This window comes from Lepidochelys kempii, chromosome 9 (genome assembly GCF_965140265.1).
Source record: "Lepidochelys kempii isolate rLepKem1 chromosome 9, rLepKem1.hap2, whole genome shotgun sequence".
NCBI classification, from domain to species: domain Eukaryota; kingdom Metazoa; phylum Chordata; order Testudines; family Cheloniidae; genus Lepidochelys; species Lepidochelys kempii.
The window spans coordinates 9,402,787-9,424,252 of record NC_133264.1 but is presented as its reverse complement, the minus strand read 5'-3'; the positions used below and the strand labels follow the sequence as shown (position 1 = coordinate 9,424,252).

Sequence of the window (21,466 nt, the reverse complement as noted above, 5' to 3'; positions counted from 1 at the left end):
AAGCAGTGGACAAAGCAAGCAGCAGCCAAACAACATTATAAGGGAGCACTGCACAACTTTAAATGAGCATGTTTGCTAATTGATCAACAACGAAACAACGTTAATCGGGATGACGGTAAGTGAGGAGTTACTGTACATATGCACTACTGAATGACCGCAGTTACCACAGCTGCTATGTCAATCAAAATGTATTTCTTTTACCGTGCACGTGGAAAAAACACGGTTTAGTGGAGTGGAGATTGTGGTCTCTAAACACTGAACATTTAGCAGTTTGACAAGAGACTCTGTTCATAGAATCATAGAATATCAGGGTTGGAAGGGACCTAGTCCAACCCCCTGCTCAAAGCAGGACCAATCCCCAATTAAATCAAGCCTGACCTTAAAAACTTCTAAGGAAGGAGATTCTACCACCTCCCTAGGTAACGCATTCCAGTGTTTCACCACCCTCCTAGTGAAAAAGCTTTTTCCTAATATCTAACCTAAACCTCCCTCACTGCAACTTGAGACCATTACTCCTTGTCCTGTTCTCTTCTACCACTGAGAATAGTCTAGAACCATCCTCTCTGGAACCACCTCTCAGGTATTTGAAAGCAGCTATCAAATCCCCCCTCATTCTTCTCTTCTGCAGACTAAACAATCCCAGTTCCCTCAGCCTCTCCTCATAAGTCATGTGTTCCAGACCCCTAATCATTTTGTTGCTCTTCGCTGGACTCTCTCCAATTTATCCACATCCTTCTTGTAGTGTGGGGCCCAAAACTGGACACAGTACTCCAGATGAGGCCTCACCAATGTCAAATAGAACGATTACGTCCCTCGATCTGCTTGCTATGCCCCTACTTATACATCCCAAAATGCCATTGGCCTTCTTGGCAACAAGGGCACACTGCTGACTCATATCCAGCTTCTCGTCCACTGTCACCCCTAGGTCCTTTTCCACAGAACTGCTGCCTAGCCATTCGGTCCCTAGTCTGTAGCTGTGCATTGGGTTCTTCTGTCCTAAGTGCAGGACCCTGCACTTACCCTTATTGAACCTCATCAGATTTCTTTTGGCCCAATCCTCCAATTTGTCTAGGTCCCTCTGTATCCTATCCCTGCCCTCCAGCGTATCTACCACTCCTCCCAGTTTAGTATCATCCGCAAATTTGCTGAGAGTGCAATCCACACCATCCTCCAGATCATTTATGAAGATATTGAACAAAACCGGCCCCAGGACTGACCCCTGGGGCACTCCACTTGACACCGGCTGCCAACTAGACATGGAGCCATTGATCACTACCCGTTGAGCCCGACAATCTAGCCAACTTTCTACCCACCTTATAGTGCATTCATCCAGCCCATACTTCTTTAACTTGCTGACAAGAATACTGTGGGAGACCATGTCAAAAGCTTTGCTAAAGTCAAGAAACAATATATCCACTGCTTTCCCTTCATCCACAGATCCAGTAATCTCATCATAGAAGGCGATTAGATTAGTCAGGCATGACCTTCCCTTGGTGAATCCATGCTGACTGTTCCTGATCACTTTCCTCTCATGTAAGTGCTTCAAGATTGACTCTTTGAGGACCTGCTCCATGATTTTTCCGGGGACTGAGGTGAGGCTGACTGGCCTGTAGTTCCCAGGATCCTCCTCCTTCCCTTTTTTAAAGATTGGCACTACATTAACCTTCTTCCAGTCATCTGGGACTTCCCCCGTTCGCCACGAGTTTTCAAAGATAATGGCCAATGGCTCTGCAATCACAGCCGCCAATTCCTTTAGCACTCTCGGATGCAACTCGTCCGGCCCCATGGACTTGTGCACGTCCAGCTTTTCTAAATAGTCCCTAACCACCTCTTTCTCCACAGAGGGCTGGCCATCTACTGCCCATGTTGTGATGCCCAGCGCAGCAGTCTGGGAGCTGTCCTTGTTAGTGAAGACAGAGGCAAAAAAAGCATTGAGCACATTTGCTTTTTCCACATCCTCTGTCACTAGGTTGCCTCCCTCATTCAGTAAGGGGCCCACACTTTCCTTGGCTTTCTTCTTGTTGCCAACATACCTGAAGAAACCCTTCTTGTTACTCTTGACATCTCTTGCTAGCTGCAGCTCCAGGTGCGATTTGGCCCTCCTGATTTCATTCCTACATGCCCGAGCAATATTTTTATACTCTTCCCTGGTCATATGTCCAACCTTCCACTTCTTGTAAGCTTCTTTTTTATGTTTAAGATCCACTAGGATTTCACCATTAAGCCAAGCTGGTCGCCTGCCATATTTACTATTCTTTCGACTCATCGGGACGGTTTGTCCCTGTAACCTCAACAGGGATTCCTTGAAATACAGCCAGCTCTCCTGGACTCCTTTCCCCTTCATGTTAGTCCCCCAGGGGATCCTACCCCTCCGTTCCCTGAGGGAGTCGAAGTCTGCTTTCCTGAAGTCCAGGGTCCGTATCCTGCTGCTTACCTTTCTTCCCTGTGTCAGGATCCTGAACTCAACCAACTCATGGTCACTGCCTCCCAGATTCCTGTCCACTTTTGCTTCCCCCACTAATTCTTCCCTGTTTGTGAGCAGCAGGTCAAGAAAAGCTCCCCCCCCCACCCCCCCTAGTTGACTCGTCTAGCACTTGCACCAGGAAATTGTCCCCTACGCTTTCCAAAAACTTCCTGTTGTGTTAAGCTGCTTTAGTTTGGCTCACAGTGAGTGAAGCTGCCAATGAGCCAACTGATGCAAGGGGCAAATCATCAGCAGCCCTTGAACTGTCTCTCCTCTGGCTGCCATCCAAAAGACAACGTGTTAGAATGTGCTGAGGGAAGGAGATTCCCTAATACACATGACCCCAGCATGCAATTATTCCTGTAGTTTAATAGTAATAAAATAAAACTAGACAAAGAAGTAACTGATTTGTCGCATAGCAAATGAAAGTACATTTAAAAATGTAAGGTAAACGTTAGTCATGTTTATCCTTGATCAGCACATTGATAAAGGCATAGTTATATGTACTGTTAGAAATAAATCTGGATATCAGATGAAATGCTTCAAGCAGGTCTGTGTCAGGCGGCAAAGGCCAAACTTGCTCCTATTCTATTATGTAGCCCTTTTATTGTTTATTCTGGGGAAATTTCTAGTTAATTCACCTGAAGTCCATCAGAAAAAATAAAAGCCATTTTTTTTTGATGTATTCACTAATTTTGAGCGCCTCCATATGTGGGTTCTCAGAAATGAAACTAATTATGCATCATGCCTGTAGGCCTGGCTTGACATCCATACTTAAGCAGGAGGCCTAGTTTCTTGGACAACAGGATTAGGGAGGTACCTAGGTCAGCAGGCCAAAAATGGAATGTTTGTGCTAAGATAAGTAAAGGGGTCAGTAAGCTAAAAGACCACCTCCCAGGGAACCATTTACAGTACTAAGAAGATAACAATGGGCAAGAGAAGCTGGGGGCGTAAAGATGAGATAAAGAGTAAAGCCGAACATGCACAGCCTATGGACAGAGCATGATATACAGGGAGTGGTTCTTGCAAAGTAACCAAGCCAATCCCAAAACATGCGATGCAATATATACAGAAACCCCCTTTCTTTGTATAACTTTGGATTTGGGGTCTATACCCTGTTCCCACCGCTACGTTTGAGGTTGATCAACTCAACATAGCTCTGATATATGCCAAATAAAGGAAACTGAATGATGAGACAGGAGTCTAACTGAGTTCTGGGGGAACCAAGTGGAAAAGGTCTTAGAGGCTACTTCAACAATGTTGAGAGATGTTATGGACCCACAGCTCTCACTGACACCTGCCCATCCTTCTTTGTGGGAGGCTCATGGCAGATAGCCCTGGATGGAGAGGGCACACCATAATGAAATCAGTAAAGAGAAGACCTGACGTCTTTCATTTTTCATAAATTTATAGAAGTCAGGATGACCCTACCCAATTATGCAGTCAGACAGAAGGATATTGTGTCTATCCTAGAAATGTATCAAAATAAGTGGAGTATTTTTTCTATCTGTATGTGCTGCCTTTCCCCTTACCCAACTGCATGGTCACTGCAATTAGCAACAAAACTTGAAATGGCCTCTCCCTTCACTTCTCTTTGCAACTCCTCACCCTGCATCCTGGCGCAAAACATACAAAGAATTTCAAGTGTACTTCTCGTGAATTTAATTATTTACACATAAAGATCTGACACATGTCCTGCATAGAACAATTGAAGCCATTACTATGACTACAAAACAACTGAGTTGTACAGGTCCCATGACTGAGTTGAAATCCAACCACTGAGTGCTGTTTGGTTCTCCAGTAGCTCCTTATTATGAGGTAGATGGGGGAATCTTATTTGGTTTTGAGTACCATTTCCAAAAGCTGCATTCTCCAGCCTTGGAGAAAGACTAGTATATGGAAACAGCTGCTCCCTTTGGAAGGTGGTATAATTTCACTTAGAAAATGGTATAATTTTTTTTTTTTTTTGAGCAGGAGGAAAAATGATAAAGATTTAGTAGTAGTTAGTAAAAAATAAATAAATAAATTCCCCTCAATTTTGAAAAGACCTCCCAAAATTTTTCATTTTATTTGAAATTTTTTGTGAATACCTTCTCTCTTTTGCCCCTTCCTCTCCCCTCCCCCCCCCCCCCACCAGTTTCAGGTGTTCCCCATCCCTTTTCTTTCACATTTATTCACTTTTCTTGCAGTTGAAAAGTGCAGAGAGAGAGAGTGTGTGTGTTTTGTTGAAATTAAACACATTTTGAAAAATTTTGTGGACAAATCAAATGTTTCAAAAAACCCAAAACTTTTGTGAGAAAATCCTAGGAGTTTTATCAACAAGCCATTTCGTGTCCCAAAAAAAGCTTGATGGGAAAACATTTCAACTAGCAGCTTGGCTAAAATAGTTTAGAACCCTGTTCGTGTTGAACTTTCCCCCTACCTGAACCAGTGGTTTAGTCATCTGGATTGCTCTGGAAGGCCTGCTCATTTTCTAAAGTTCTGTGTGCTAAACATGCAAGAGCAGGACTCAAACGAGAGGAAACAATGATATGAAACATAAGACCTTTGCCTAAAGCAGCACTGCTGGTAATATCAGCTACACTGATATTGGCTAATCATCACTCTGAAGGCTAGAGAATACTCCTGTAAAAGTCCAAGCTAATAATAAAATGCAATCAGTGAGGAGGAAGAAAAATCAATAATTCCTTTGATGTCTTGACCATGACTTGAAGATTTGGATGGCTCCAGTTGATTCAGATACACATGCCTTGGATGAGTTCCTAAAAAGCCTCACCACAGCTTGGTCTCCGACCCAGCAAATCCTAGGGAATCAGTGTTTTAACTCAGTAGTTGCTTTACCAGTATAGTTTGTATTTCAGATCGTGGTTGTAGATAGAAATAAATAGAAGAAAGAAGTCCACACCATAAGCTCAAAACCAGCCCCCTGAATTTCAGGGAGGGGTTTCAGATTAGATCTTGCATTCCATCCTCATGGGCAAATTTAATTTCCACAGACTGGGGATTTAGTAAATTTACTATTGTTTTTTCCATTCCAGTTTTAAGTGTCCCATGCATCTTAGACTGCATATAAAGAGAAGTCTCAAAAGGGGGAACAGTGGAAACCTCTTGTTTGTGCTGATCCACTGCATGGGAGTGAATTTCACCCAGGGCAAGGAGCTACCACCCACATCCTCAAAAGTCTTAAGGCACCTCACTCCTATTGAAATCAATAGGCACCTAAACACCTTTGAGGATCTGGGCCTAGATGCCGTAATACAGAAGGTCTTTTCTACCTCTAGCAAGGAGTACAGAATGAGGCCCCTCCTAAAAGTATCCTTCTGTAAGAAAAGAGACCCATCAGTTTCTCAGGGCTTGTCTACGTTACCTGCTGAATCGACGGGCAGTGATCAATCCAGCGGGGGTTGATTTATCGCGTCTAGTCTAGGCGCGATAAATCGAGCACTCTCTCGTAGACTCTGGTGCTTCACCAGGGCGAGAGGCGCAGGCAGAGTCGACGGGAGAGCGCCAACCGTCTACTTACCGCAGTGAAGACACCATGGTAAGTAGATCTAAGTACGTCGATCTCAGCTACATTATTCACATAGCTGAAGTTGTGTAAGTTAGATCAATTCTCCCCCCTTTCCCCCAGGCCTCAGTCATTGCCATATGCTATTGCCACAAAAATGAAAGCCTCTTTTCTTCCTCTCCTCTGTACAGAAATATTGTGGGCTGTAAGAAGCTGGTGGTTTCCCCCAGAGGCACTAATGGAATTCACATATTCCTACATCAGATAATCTCTCTTTTGTCCACCCCACCTTCTCTTTCCTCTATTTTGCAGGATGTATTTGTTTTATCCTCACTCCAGATGTTATTCATTAGTGAATGAGTGTTCTGTATTAGTAAGCGTAAGGGGTGCCAAAAAGGATCCAATGAGCAGTCAGCTATATATAGATGAAATGTAGTTTGTTTAGGTTTTATTACTAAAATGACCAAAAGGGGTTCAGGTGTGCTTCCTCAAATGAACTCAGATGAACTCAGAGTTCAAAGCTGCCTGGAGTATGAGTCAACTTATTTGTCACTGGTGCATAATACAGATATAATATTGGACAGCACCCAGCTGATCCAATATTTTGTTTTATCCGCATTGTTCAATGTGCGGCCCTCGGTCTTATTTCTGGAACATTATTCAAACCCTCCTCTGAAGACAGAATTATTTATTTCCTCATGGGCTTTTCAATGGTGCTCCTCACTATAGAATATGAGTGCTTCACAAACAGTGTATTTTCACATTATACCTGTGAGGTGACGGGATGGTATTATCTTCATTTTACATATGGGGACCTGAGGCAAAGAGATCAAGCGTCCACTAATTTTGGGTGTCAAATGTGAGACGCCTAAGACCTGATTTTTTCAGAGTACTTAGAATTATATCATACTCTATATGTTCAAAAGCACAGGCAACCTTAATGATGGGATTTCCTAATTTCTGAGTGCTTGACTTTGCAATATTGTAATGTTCTTCTAATGTAGTGTTTTGTGTGTAGGTTCTTAGACTATTTTGTTCTTTTTCAGTTTGCTTTTTTAAAAACCTATCATATGGAATCATATTTACACCCACATAGGACCTTGGTTGCTTGAAACGTTTAGGCCCATTGCACATTTGTTAGTTCAAGTGGCAGAACAACCGATAGCAGTAGTAGGTTGTTGTCCTCTGTACGTTTCACCAAAGGAGGAGGATGACACATGTACTTTGTCAGCAAATATCTCTGAAACTCACTGGCAGGAAGGAATACAAATTTTAGGAGAATTCAACTTCCAATTCTAGCAAGTCTCTGCTGAATGGGTGTAAACTGAGATTTTTTTCAAAGGCTTATAACTTGTAGACGAATTTTGGACATTTTTTAAAAACAGGAAGAGCACAAAGCACTTCCCGAATGCCCGGGCAAGCCTCTTGCCTAATTTCAAGCCCTTGATCCGAAGTGCAGAGGTGCCTGAGCTTCTCAACTAAATGGTTGTAAAATTGTTTTAACTTGGGCAAACCAATATATCTTCCCTGAATCTCATTCAGGAAATGGCCAAACCCTTTTTGTTGAAACTTTCCAAAATAATTTAGCATGAGGCAGACACCCTGTAGGGAAAACTTCAGCCCAAATGTTCAAAATTTAACACCATTATAAGCAACTGAAAACGGGGTCTTATAATGGGAAGGATCGGGCAATATTAACTGTGGACAGCACTAACAGCTCCACCTATAATATTTTGTAGCTCAGTAGGTTCCTTCCCAAAATGCTTTACAATTGGTGTGCCAGATTGATCACAACAGCTTGACCACACTAGCCCTATGCCAGTTTACATCAGCCGAGGATCTGGTCCTCTATTTACAGGAATTTCATCAAACACTGTAGTGCAGCCAGCAAAAATTTACCCAACGTATCGGCATCTCAGAAATTGAGTTAACTAGAGCACAGAATGAACCCATTAATTTTCTTGTCAGGTTGCATCTCTTTCTTCCCAACATGCATGCGGGGATGAATTCTGCCCTCAGTAACTCCCGTAAACCCCTCAATGGAAGTTAACCTCAAAGTAACATGTATCTTTATGTAGCATTAAAATAGAAAACTCAAAAAGATTTACAGGGAAATCTGTCTGAAGTGATCACCCAAAGGGCTGTTGCCTCCTTGAGGTTGGTCTATAAGTAAAGCATGAGCAAATTTCCACAGGCAAACCTCTCCCTCAAGAACAAGAGGACCGGACATGTTTTTGTAGTGAACGTCATGTCCGTTCCACTCATTGTTTTTATTGTTTTATTAAGTAGGTACAAGCGTTTGGGCCAGCCCAATGCCCACGTATAGTTGGTAGATCAATTTGTGAAATGAGATGCTTCAGAATGAAAGAGGGTATGAATTTAAATATTAAGCTTTTGTCCCTGATTCTGCAGTCCAGCGGAGGAATACTGGGCGCAAGTCCGGGGGGGGAGGGGAGGCAGTTTTGAGCCACCTGTCCATGCTCTACCCTCTCCTGAAGGCTGCCCTAAGCTATGCCTCCTGCCAACAGCCCCCAGAAGCTAGGAGTGTGTGCGTGTGTGTATGGGGGAAATGTCACAATAAAATTCCCAGGAGCATTTCATGAATGACCCCCAGCACCACCACTTATGCCCTTTCTTTGAGCATTCTGCATTGGGTGAATTTCACCTTTTGTCCCTTTCCTTGGAGAATCAGATGGGGGAACATGGTCAGCATTTTGCTCTGGAAACAGGGACTATCTTTCCAGAGAGTTGGCAGGTGAGAAACATCTCTGGTTTTTTTTTTTCCCTGCACAGGGGAACTCAGATAATAGTCACCGTGTGGCCCTCCTGTGGTCTAGTTAGATATGCAGGTTATAGCACACGAGCCCTACTTTCAGGCCCCCAGCAGCTATTATTCACATCTTATTTATTCACCTGCCTCCTTATCTGCATAGAAATTATACCTATGAATGCAGTAGCTTCCTGTCGACATAATCTGCTTTGCCTGTGATCAGGAAGATTCAGGAACCTCAAACAATGATGAGTTACAATATCTGCCATAAACAGCACTGGCAGCCTCTCTTCCTTCTTCCCCAATGGGTGCTCAATAAATCCTTCCAGTACCAAGGCCCCATCCCTGCAATGTGATCCCATGAACCCTCATTGACTTGAGCTGAACTTCAGAGGTGCATGGGTCTGCCCACATAGATCAGATTGTTGGACTGTTAATTCAGAGAAAAACAGTCAGCTATTATATTGGCTTAAAGAAAAAAGACCTACATTTGAAGTAGTGTGCCTGGTAGTACTGATCCTCTTAACATATAGAAAGGATGTTAGGGAAAGCCCAAGAGAGGACAGCTGGAAGAGACACGGGATATGAGGGAGATCCCACACCGGAGCCATTCTTTTTAGGTGACAAATCTGAGGAACTGTCCCAGACTGAGGTGTCGATGGAGGAAGTTTTGGAACAGATTGATAAACAGTAATCAATTGCCAGGACCAGATGGGATTCACCCAAGAGTTCTGAAGCAACTCAAATATGAAATTGCAGAACTATTCATTGTGATATGTAACCTATTGCTTAAATCAGCCTCTGTACCAGATAACTGGAGGATATCTAACGTAATGCTGTTTTTTTTAAAAACGCTCCAGAGGTGACCCTGGCAATTATAGGCCACTAAGCCTAACTTCAGTACCAGGCAAATTGGATGAAACTATAGTAAAAACAGAATTATCAGACACACAGATGACCATGATATGTAGGGAGAAAGTCAACCCAGCTTTTGTGAAGGGAAATCATGACTCACCAATCTATTGGAATTCTTTGAGGGGGTCAACAAGCACGTGGACAAGGGGGATCCAGTGGATACAGTGTACTTTGACTTTCAGAAAGCCTTTGACATGGTCCCACCCCAAAGGCTCTTAAGCAAAGTAAGCAGTCATGGGATAAGCGGGAAGATGTTCTCATGGATCATTAACTGGTTAAAAGATAGGAACCAAAGGGTTGGAATAAATTGGCAGTTTTCACTGTGGAGAGAAATAAATAGTGGGGTCCTTCAGGGTTCTGTACTGGTACGAGTGCTGTTAAATATATTCATAAATGATCTGGAAAAGGGGGTAATCAGTAAGGTGACAAAATTTGCAGATGATACAAAATTATTCAAGATAGTTAAGTCCGAAACTGACTGCGAAGAGTTACAGGGGGATCTCATAACTCTGGGTGACCGGACAACAAAAAAAAACAATGCTGATAAGTGCAAAGTAACTCATACTGGAAAACATAATCCCCAAAATGAGGAGGTCTAAATTAGCTATTATCACTCAAGAAAGAGATCTTGGAGTCATCAGGGATAGTTCTCTGAAAACATCTGCTCAATGTACAGTAGCAGTCAAAAAAGCTTACAATGTTATAAACTATTAGGAAAGGGATAGCTAATAAGACAGAAAATATCATAATGCCACTACATAAATCCATGGTATGCCCACACCTTGACTACTGCATGCAATTCTGGTTATGCCATCTCAAAAAAGTTGTTATAATTGGAAAAAATACAGAGAAGTGCCAACAAAAATCGTTAGGGGTCTAGACAACTTCTATACGAGGAGAGATTAAAAAGACTGGGACTGTTCATCTTAGAAAAAGATGACGGAGGGTGGATATGCTAGAGGTCTATAAAATCGTGACTGGTGTGGAGAAAGTGAATAAGGAAGTGTTATTTACCCCTTCACATAACAAAAGAACCAGAGGTCACCCAATGAAATTAATAGGCAGCAGGCTTGAAACAAGAATAAAGAAGTACTTCTTCACACAATGCACAATCAACCCGTGGAGCTCATTGCTAGGGGATGTTGTGAAGGCCAAAAGTATAACTGGGTTCAAAAAAGAATTAGATAAATTCATGGAGGATAGGTCCATCAATGATTATTAGTCAAGATGGTCAGGGATGCAACCCCATGCTCTGGGTGTCTCTAAACCTCCAACTGTCAGAAGCTGGGAGTGGACAACAGGGGACAGATAACTTGATAATTGCCCTGTTCATTGCCTTTGAAACATCTGGCAGCATACTGGATACTGGGTTAGATGGACCATTGGTCTGGCTCAGTATGGCCATTCTTATGTTCTTGTCTTCAAGGCAGTGTGGTCACAACTAAGGCTCAGGAGTCAAAACATCTCTGTTCTATTCTCAGTTCTACCACAGACTCACTGTGTAAACTTGAGTGAGTGATTTAACTTTTCTGTGCTCAAAGGAGTCAATGATACCTAACTAACAGGGATGTTGTAATGTTGGTGAAGTGCTCTGGGATTCTGAGATGAAAGTCAGTTCAGAAATCCAATGAATGACATTTTATACATTGAGCAACTGTTGGAGAAGACGGTACCATTTTAAAAACTAAATTGTCAATTTCTGGCCAGGGTAGTTTAACTGTGTTATTTCCTTTTCCAAGCCCAGGAAATACTGCAGAAAGTCAAATACTGGTACATGGGCAAGTTTTATTTTTATAAATAAAAATAGTACTGGGTCAGTACTATTTAGAGACAGAGCATCAGTATTAATTATTTGCCTTACCAATAAATCATTGAATATCAATCTTTGGTTTGACCTGTCAGGCTGATCTGTTGAAACATTCTTAGGCTTTTGTCTACAATTACCGGGGGTTCAATGCATGGCGATCGATGCATCGGCAGTCGATTTAGTGGGTCTAGTAAATTGACTGCAGATCGCTTTCCTGTCGACTCCAGTACTCCACCTGGAAGTGCAAGGAGAGTCGATGGGAGAGCGTCTCCAGTTGCCATCACGTAGTGTGGACATCATGATAAGTAGATCTAAGCAGTGGTGAGCTGGAGCCGGTTCGCTAGAAACGGTTGTTAAATTTAGAAGCCCTTTTAGAACCGGTTGTTCCACAAGGGACAACAGGTTCTAAAAGGGCTTCTAAATTTAACTGGCCAAAAGTGGTACCTTAGGTACCAACTCCATGGGTGCTCCAGCCCTGGAGCACCCAAGGGGAAAATTTGGTGGGTGCAGAGCACCCACCGGCAGCTCCCCGTCCCACTGCTGGCCCCAGCTCGCCTCCAGCTCCTCCCCTGAACGCACCACCCCGCTCTGCTTCTCCACCTCCCCAGGCTTCCCGCGAATCAGCTGTTTGCGCCAGAAGCTGGGGCAGGCTGAGAAGCAGGCCGCGGCTTCCTGCTCAGGCCCCGGGAGGCGGAGGTGAGCTGGGGCGGGGGGGGGGGGGGCAAGGAGGGCCGCCTGTGCCGCAGCAGGTAACCCTGGGGGGGGGGGCTGGCCCAAAGGGGAACCGCTCCCCGCCACAGCTCACCTCCGCCACCTTTGGCCTGAGCGGGAAACCACGGCCTGCTTCTCAGCCCTCCCAGGCTTCCTGCCGAACAGCTGATTCGCTGGAAGCCGGGGGAGGGGGCGGAGAATCAGAGTGGGGCGGTGGGTTCAGGGGAGGAGGCGGAGGTGAGGTGAGGTGAGCTGGGTGCATGGCACGGAGCGGCCGGTGGGTGCTCTGCACCCACCAAATTTTCCCCGTGGGTGCTCCAGACCCGGAGCAACCAGGGAGTCGGTGCCTAAGGCGCCACTTTTGATGTGATCACTGCGGGAGCGGCCGCTCCCCCGCTCCCCCCCCAGCTACGGTCTCCTGCTCCTAGGAGCCAGAGGGACCTGCTGGATGCTTCCTGGGAGCTGCCCCAGGTAAGCACCACCAGGACTCCCCATCTCGCCCCCCGGCAGGTCCCTCTGGCTCTTAGGGGTGGGGTGGGCACCCACTATGGTGGCCCACGAGACCCTCCTGCCCAGTTCTGGGGGCAGTCAGGGGAGAGGGGTGGATGGGGCAGGGGTCCAGGGGGGGCATCAAGGAACGCAGGGGGGTTGGATGGGGCAGGAGTCCCGGGGGGCGGGAGTGGGCAACGACCCCCTGGTGGGGTGAGGAGGGAACCCATTGTTAAGATTTTGGCAGCTCATCACTGGATCTAAGTACGTCGACTTCAGCTACGTTATTCACGTTGCTGAAGTTGCATAACGTTTAGATCAATTTCCTCCAGTAGCATAGACAAGGCCTTAGTAAGCTAATCATTAATACACACTGTATATTGCAATCTAGGTATTTAACTGGCTCTGATCACTGTAGTAAATGAGCACAATCATCTGAGTAGCACTACTCTGGTCCAGTATGAGGGAGGTGGTAGTGTGACTTTCAGGACCAGTGAACACTGTACATGTCCCCAGTATATCGCAGTTCTGGAAATATTTATAAATAACCTGGGCTTGCTGATCATTTGCAACAAGATGCACAGGGTTCAAAAGTCATCTGTATGTCATTCTGTCTAATCAGTTGTACTTTGAGCTCTAACATAAAATTCACAAAACCACATTCTAGAATCAGTTAGGCTTTCTGCGTAAAGAACTGATGGGATCAGATGGCCCTCATGAACAAAGGATCCAGATTATTTAAAGGGTTGTAATTTACACCGCCTGCAAAACAAATATGTGCTTTGTTATCTATATTTATTTCCCTCTGCTTCACAGTACATCTGAAATAGTATAAAATTGTAGAGTTTGTGTGTGCTCTGAAAATGACTATAAGGTGCTGATACGTAGGGAGTAAAATTGCACCTTGGTCTACACTACAGAGTTAGGTTGATAAGGCAGCTTACCCCAACCTAATTATGTCAGCGTACACACTACAGGCTGGCTCCGGCTAATGTAAGTGCCCTACTACAGCGACATAATAACTGCATCTCCACGAGAGGCATAGGGCTTATGCTGATGGAGTTAGGGTGACACAGTGTTGTTGTAATCACTGCATTACTTACATTGGCTGTTGGCTCTCATTCTTGTCAATTGCATGGCTATATCCTAGAGCTAAATTCTCCCAGCAGGGAGCCCTGATACTGCCTGGAGGCTCCTGGCTCCCCGCTCCTACCACCTTCCCAGGATCTCAGCTCCCCGGTGCCAGAAGCCTGGCTGCCCCCCTCACGCCCAGGCTCTCGGCTCTCCGTCACAGCCAGGCTCCCAGTGGGAATCCTCAGTACAGCTGCCATGCTCCCCACAAGGAGAGGGGAGCCAGGAGCCTCCAGGCAGCAGCCCATCTGCCAGCCGGAAGTGGGGAGCCTGGAAAGCAGCTGGGCTGGGAGCTAGAGGGCAGCTGGGCTCCAAGTGCCAGCCTAGCTGGGAGTGGGGAACCCAGGAGCAGCCGGGCTCTAGGTTCTAGAGCTGGGCTCTAGCCTATCTGCCCTAGTTACAGCCCGGCTTTCTTGTCAATTTCAGGGCTCCAGCATGTAGCGGTGAAATTGACAAAAATGACAGCCAACAGCCAATGTAAGTAATGCAGTAGTCTACATGGACACTGCGTCACCCTAACTCCACCAACATAAACCCTACGCCTCTCGTGGAGGTGGAGTAGGGCACTTACATCGGTGGAAGCCAGTCTGTAACGTGTATGCTGCCATAATTAGATTGACATAAACTGCCTTACATAGACCTACCTCTGTAGTGTACACCAAGCCTTAATTTACACTTTTAAGGCTCTTTTCTAAAGACTTAGGGTATGTCTTCACTACCCGCCAGCTCAGGAGCCAGCGATCAATCCAGCGGGGGATCGATTTATCGTGTCTAGTCTAAACGCGATAAATCAATCCCCGAGTGCTCTCCCGTCGACTCCTGTACTCCACCACCACAAGAGGCACAGGTTGAGTCGACGGGGAAGCGGCAACAGTCGACTCACCGCTGTGAAGACACCACAGTACGTCGATCTAAGTACATCGACTTCAGCTACCTTATTCACGTTGCTGAAGTTGCGTAACTTAGATCGATCCCCTGCCCCTAGTGTAGACCAGGGCTAAGATTTCATTTTTATAATATAGTGAGGTTCCTCTTTAAAGGGCCCAAAGGGTGGATCTCTTAAAAAGAGGGTCCTATGAGACACAAACTAAGTGATTTTGAGTTGACTTAAGCTATGCCTTCACTGCAAAAAAATTTTTAAAAATACCTTTGCTCTTTTTAATCGAGATAGCTAACTCGAGTCAGCTCCCTCACTGCAGATCCTAGTGGAGACAAGGCAGAGGTAGTTTTTATCTCAAGATAACTACCCCAGATGAGGAGTAGAGGATTATACAGAAGAAACAGGAGTAGAAAATACTCCATGTGAGCAATGCACAGGAGTTAAGGTTGTACCTTAACGTTTGCATTGTCTGACTCTGGGTTAGTGTGATTTTAAAGCTAAGAATTTACAATCAATTTTACAAGCAGAAATGCATGTGAATAATTTGCACACACTCAATGAACAATTAGACATCTATGGTTACTTGGAAGGAAGAATAAAGAGTAGACGATGAGTCCTTCTGAGGGACAGACCATCCCTGGTGGGGGCTTAACTAAAAGAAAGAAACTTTCCAAGAATGCGGAGAGTGCCAGAGTGAGAATAATTTAAGACTGACTCACTGCTCTGTGCCCTTGGTAAGTGTCCCCATGTGAGCCAAAGTGGTGAGATAATTGATTAAGTAACAGGTGATGATCTTCATCTGAGTAGGGAAGGAAATAGACTTCTAGGGTGGAGGCTGGCACAACTGATTAAGAGAGCTTTAAACTAGGAATTTGGGGGAGATGGTTGGGAGATGTCCAGGTAATCTCCACGCCGGATTTTAGCATTGAGAGGGAAGAAAATGAAGTAAGAAAGGATACAGCCGTGGGTAGGAGAATGTATATCAGGAGGAAGGGCAGTGTGGATACCAGTCGAATAGGTGATACTGGCTGTAGAATGACCGTGCCTAATCGGGTACAGAATGTGAGTGAGGCCAAACAGCAAAAATGAAGATGTTTGTACACCCATGCGAGGAGCCCAGGTAACAAAATGGAGGCACTAGAGCTACAGATGCAGGAAGTGAAACCAGATATTATAGGGAGAACAGAAACAGGGTGGAATAGTCGTCATGACTGGAGTACAGGTATCAAAGGGTATGTGCTGTTTAGGAAAGACCGAAATAAAGGTAAAGGTGGAGGAGTAGCACTGTATGTCAATGATGAGGTAGAATGTAAAGAAATAAGAAGCGATGGAATGGATAAGACAGAGTCCGTCTGGGCAAAAATTACACTGGGGAAGAAAACTATCAGAGCTTCCCCTGGGCTAGTGCTTGGGGTGTGCTATAGACCGCCGGGATCTCATTTGGATATGGATAGAGCCCTTTTTAATGTTTTTAATAAAGTAAATACTAATGGAAACTGCATGATCATGGGAGGCTTTAACTTCCCAGATATAGACTGGAGGACGAGTGCTAGTAATAATAATAGGGCTCAGATTTTCCTAGATGCGATAGCTGATAGATTCCTTCATCAAGTAGTTGCGGAACCGACTAGAGGGGATGCCATTTTAGACTTGGTTTTTGTGAGTAGTGAGGACCTCATAGAAGAAATGGTTGTAGGGGATAATCTTGGTTCAAGTGATCATGAGCTAATTCAGTTCAAACTGAACGGAAGGATTAACAAAAATAAATCTGCAACTAGGGTTTTTGATTTCAAAAGGGCTGACTTTCAAAAATTAAGGAAATTAGTTAGGGAAGTGGATTGGACTGAAGAATTTATGGATCTAGGCCTGGGATTACTTTAAATCAAAGCTGCAGAAGCTATCGGAAGCCTGCATCCCAAGAAAGGGGAAAAAATTCATAGGCAGGAGTTGTAGACCAAGCTGGATGAGCAAGCATCTCAGAGAGGTGATTAAGAAAAAGCAGAAAGCCTACAGGGAGTGGAAGATGGAAGGGATCAGCAAGGAAAGCTACCTTATTGAGGTCAGAACATGTAGGGATAAAGTGAGACAGGCTAAAAGTCAAGTAGAGTTGGACCTTGCAAAGAGAATTAAAACCAATAGTAAAAGGTTCTATAGCCATATAAATAAGAAAAAAACAAAGAAAGAAGAAGTGGGACCGCTAAACACTGAGGATGGAGTGGAGGTAAAGGATAATCTAGGTATAGCCCAATATCTAAACACACACTTTGCCTCAGTCTTGAATAAGGCTAAAGAGGATCTTAGGGATAATGGTAGCATGACAAATGGGAATGAGGATATGGAGGTAGATATTACCATATCTGAGGTCGAAGCGAAACTCAAACAGCTTAATGGGACTAAATCAGGGGGCCCAGATAATCTTCATCCAAGAATATTAAAGAAATTGGCACCCAAAATTGCAAGCCCATTAGCAAGAATTTTTAACGAATCTGTAAACTAGGGGTTGTACTGTACGATTGGAGAATTGCTAACATAGTTCCCATTTTTAAGAAAGGGAAAAAAAGTGATCTGGGTAACTACAGGCCTGTTAGTTTGACATCTGTAGTATGCAAGGTCTTGGAAAAATTTTGAAGGAGAAAGTAGTTAAGGACATTGAAGTCAATGGTAAATGGGAAAAAATACAACATGGTTTTACAAAAGGTAGATCGTGCCAAACCAATCTGATCTCCTTCTTTGAGAAAGTAACAGATTTTTTAGACAAAAGAAAGGAGTGGATCTAATTTACCTAGATTTCAGTAAGGCGTTTGATACGGTGCCACATGTGGAATTATTAGTTAAATTGGAAAAGATGGGGATCAATATGAAAATTGAAAGGTGGATAAGGAATTGGTTAAAGGGGAGACTACAATGGGTCCTACTAAAAGGTGAACTGTCAGGCTGTAGGGAGGTTACCGGTGGAGTTCCTCAGGGATCAGTTTTGGGACCAATCTTATTTAATCTTTTTATTACTGACCTCGGCACAAAAAGTGGGAGTGTGCTAATAAAGTTTGCAGATGATACAAAGCTGGGAGGTATTGCCAATTTAGAGAAGGACCGGGATATCATACAGGAGGATCTGGATGACCTTGTAAACTGGAGTAATAGTAACAGGATGAAATTTAATAGTGAGAAGTGTAAGTGTAAGGTAGCATTTAGGGATTAATAACAAGAATTTTAGTTATAAGCTGGGGACACATCAATTAGAAGTAACGGAGGAGAAGGACCTTGGAATATTGGTTGATCATACGATTACTATGAGCCGTCAATGTGATATGGCCGTGAAAAAAGCTAATTCCAGTAGAGATAAGGAGGTTTTAGTACCATTATACAAGGCACTGGTGAGACCTCACCTGGAATACTGTGTGCAGTTCTGGTCTCCCATGTTTAAGAAGGATGAATTCAAACTGGAACAGGTACAGAGAAGGGCTACTAGGATGATCCGAGGAATGGAAAACTTGTCTTAGGAAAGGAGACTCAAGGAGCTTGTCTTGTTTAGCCTAACTAAAAGAAGGTTGAGGGGAGATATGATTGCTCTCTATTAATATATCAGAGGGATAAATACCAGAGAGGGAGAGGAATTATTTAAGCTCAGTACCAATGTGAACACAAGAACAAATGGATATAAACTGGTCATTGGGAAGTTTAGACTTGAAATGAGATGAAGGTTTCTAACCATCAGAAGAGTGAAGTTTTGGAATAGCCTTCCAAGGGAAGCAGTGGGGGCAAAAGATCTATCTGGCTTTAAGATTAAACTCGGTAAGTTTATGGAGGAGACGGTATGATGGGATAACATGGTTTTGGTAATTAATTGATCTTTAAATATTCATGGTAAATAGGCCTAATGGCCTGTGATGGGATGTTATCTGGGGTGGGATCTGAGTTACGTAGGAAAGAATTTTCTGTAGTATCTGGCAGGTGAATCTTGCCCATATGCTCAGGGTTTAGCTGATCGCCATATTTGGGATCGGGAAGGAATTTTCCTCCAGGGCAGATTGGAAGAGGCCCTGGAGGTTTTTCGCCTTCCTCTGTAGCATGGGGCACGGGTCACTTGCTGGAGGATTCTCTGCTCCTTGAAGTCTTTAAACTATGATTTGAGGACTTCAATAGCACAGATATAGGTGTGAGGGTTTTTTTTGTAGGAGTGGTGGGTGAAATTCTGTGGCCTGCATTGTGCAGGAGGTCAGACTAGATGATCAGAATGGTCCCTTCTGACCTTAGTATCTATGACTCTATGAATCTAAGTGGACTCAGCTCGTCAGCTGAGGATGGTTAAAAGGGAGACAGGAAGAGATAAGAGAGGGGTAGGCTGATAGGGAAGCCCAGAGAAGCTCAGGATCTCAGGGAGATGAGAGCTCTCCCACCTTCTCCTCTGGGTCTGGAAGAAGGTAAAAGCCACAGGCTGTGGGGAACAAGCCCTTGTTTAGCATGTTGTAAATAAAACACATGGTGTTGAACTTACCACTGGAGCACGTGAGGATTGTGTGCCACATGGAGTGCAGTGTGAGGTAGCCCTGCCCTCTGACAGGGCCTTGTAGGGTGACCAGATGTCCCAATTTTATAGGGACAGTCCTGATTTGGGGGTCTTTTTCTTATATAGGCTTCTATCACCCCCCATCCCCTGAACTGATTTTTCACATTTGCTGTCTGGTCACCCTAAGGAGTTGGAAATTTTCTTGGTAGATCCCGATTCGCCCTTACCTACCTCTGCATGTGCATGAATATTTCACATCTGATTCTGAAGCCTGGGCTCATGATGCTTGCACTGAATCTCAAGCGTAAGCTTTCATTTTGGTTATAGGACTGAACAGAACAGTGAGAACAGAACTGGTGTCTCCCCGAAAATCTTCTCTCTGAGGCTTACCTAATGGTGCCGGTCTGGTGCTCTTAGGTGATGCTCGCTTCGGGGAGGACTCAGGATGCGGGGCGACAGGTTGTACCGGCCGAGTCTGCTTGGCTGCCAGCTTCTTCAAACTCACTTGCCTCTTGTCAAACATTTCTTGCACGTCTTCTAATTTTTGTAGAACTTTTTGGGCATTGGCCTGTAGGCAGAACAGATGTGGAGCAGACGTCATTCACAGATAGACAGAACACTAGGATGGGATCCTTGCACCCCAACCTCAGAACAGCAGCATTAGGCGGCAGCACACCCTGCATTCGGTCTTAGAATAGTGCAGCAGCTGCTCTCTGCAGGCACTGTACTCCCACTGAGCACCTCCCTCTACACACTCCCTGACACAGGCTTTGGGGTGCTACCCCAAAGGGACTCCTTGTGTGATTAAGGACTACTCGTATGAGGAAAGGCCATTGCCCCAAGTGTCCACATTTGTGAATAGTTTGCTATCATAGATCTCCTTTTGCATTTCCATCTGAACTGAAGCCATGAGAGAATATGTGAAGTGTGTACTTTGAAATTCACTGCTGGTTTGTAGGAAGTTTAAATGGGCAGTGTAAAAATTCAACAAGCGTTACCTTTATTTCAGGGGTTAGAATCATGTCGAACTGGTTGTAGAATTCCTTAGGGTTAGACAACTGGTGTTCCTTAGCGGTTCCCAGGAATTTCTCTATGTCACACAGCGCAGTTTCGGCTCCCTCTTGTGATTGGCACTTGTCCACAGCTTGAGACGCTAAGAGGTAGATTCCAGCTTCACACCATTGCCTGGCCTTTAGAAGAAAACAGAGCTATTAGGACTTTGCAATAATGGCACAGTCTGAGGCTTCAATGCTGCTGCTTCTTGCCCACTATTTGAACAGAAATAACACTCTTCAATACCACCAACATGCCCATGTTGGTACAGCAGCGTCAAGGCTGTGAGCAGTTCTCAAGATGCACTGTGCATTAAAAACAAGGCGCCACAGTAAATTCTATGGGGCCAAATATGACCCAGGGTAACCCCACTGACTCAGCACTGTGCTTCAATGAAGTTGCATGCCAGCACAGAATTGGACTCACTGTATTGAATTTAAACAAAAGCAAGAAAGTCTAGTGTCTGTCATTCTATCATTAATCCACTTTGTTGTGCCTACTCACTGGAGGGGTCTCAGGATGGTTCCTTCAGCAATCCACCTTCACAACGGGCTAGGCAGAGGATAAATTGACACTCAACTCTGATTCCCTCCTTACCGGCTTTAAAATATTGCACTATTGATGATGACTTCATTTTAAAAAATAATTGAATGGCCTTCCATTTTTGTAAACAGCAGAACAACATTAAAAAATAGATTCTTTTTCAGCTAGCTACCCCAAAACATGTCTGCGATACTGTCAACATAGCCAGATGTCTCCTGTCACAAAACCAACATCCTATCTTTACTGCTGCAAAAACACTAAGTTATTGTGCAAAAGAAAAGAAACTGCCTGGGGGCTTAAGTCGTGCACTAAGTTGCAAGCCAAATTGATTTTAAAGTGAAAGAGTCAAATGTTTGCATTATAAACTCGCTGTTTCAAGACAACAGCTAAACCTTCACAGGCTAACTGCACCGTTCCTTGAGACATCAGATTGTGTCCTGTAACTCTGAGTAGCTATACTGTACTCTGTGTTATTTGAAAAATACCCTGAAGCAATTAGACATACTCTTCTGTCCGATGAGTCACTGGCAGCTGAAACAACAAGGAGTCCGGTGGCACCTTAAAGACTAACAGATTAGTTTGTTAGTCTTTAAGGTGCCACCGAACTTCTTGTTGTTTTTGTAGATAGAGACTAACACGGCTACCCCCTGATACTGGGAGTTGAGAAAGCAGGGCATGTGGGAAGATC

General features: G+C 44.3%; 1 protein-coding gene across 7 annotated transcripts in view; it reads right to left on the bottom strand.

Annotated features, from left to right (window-relative positions):
- MCF2L2 (MCF.2 cell line derived transforming sequence-like 2) overlaps positions 1–21,466 on the bottom strand; it is a 319,798-nt gene that overhangs the window by 147,584 nt on the left and 150,748 nt on the right. For all 7 annotated transcript variants that reach the window (XM_073359253.1, XM_073359256.1, XM_073359257.1 and 4 more), the window contains 2 exons: positions 20,181–20,372; positions 19,573–19,750 (listed from right to left, as the gene is read on the bottom strand). In XM_073359253.1, coding sequence (XP_073215354.1) covers positions 19,573–19,750; positions 20,181–20,372 — 370 coding nt within the window. The remainder of the gene's footprint in view (positions 1–19,572; positions 19,751–20,180; positions 20,373–21,466) is intronic.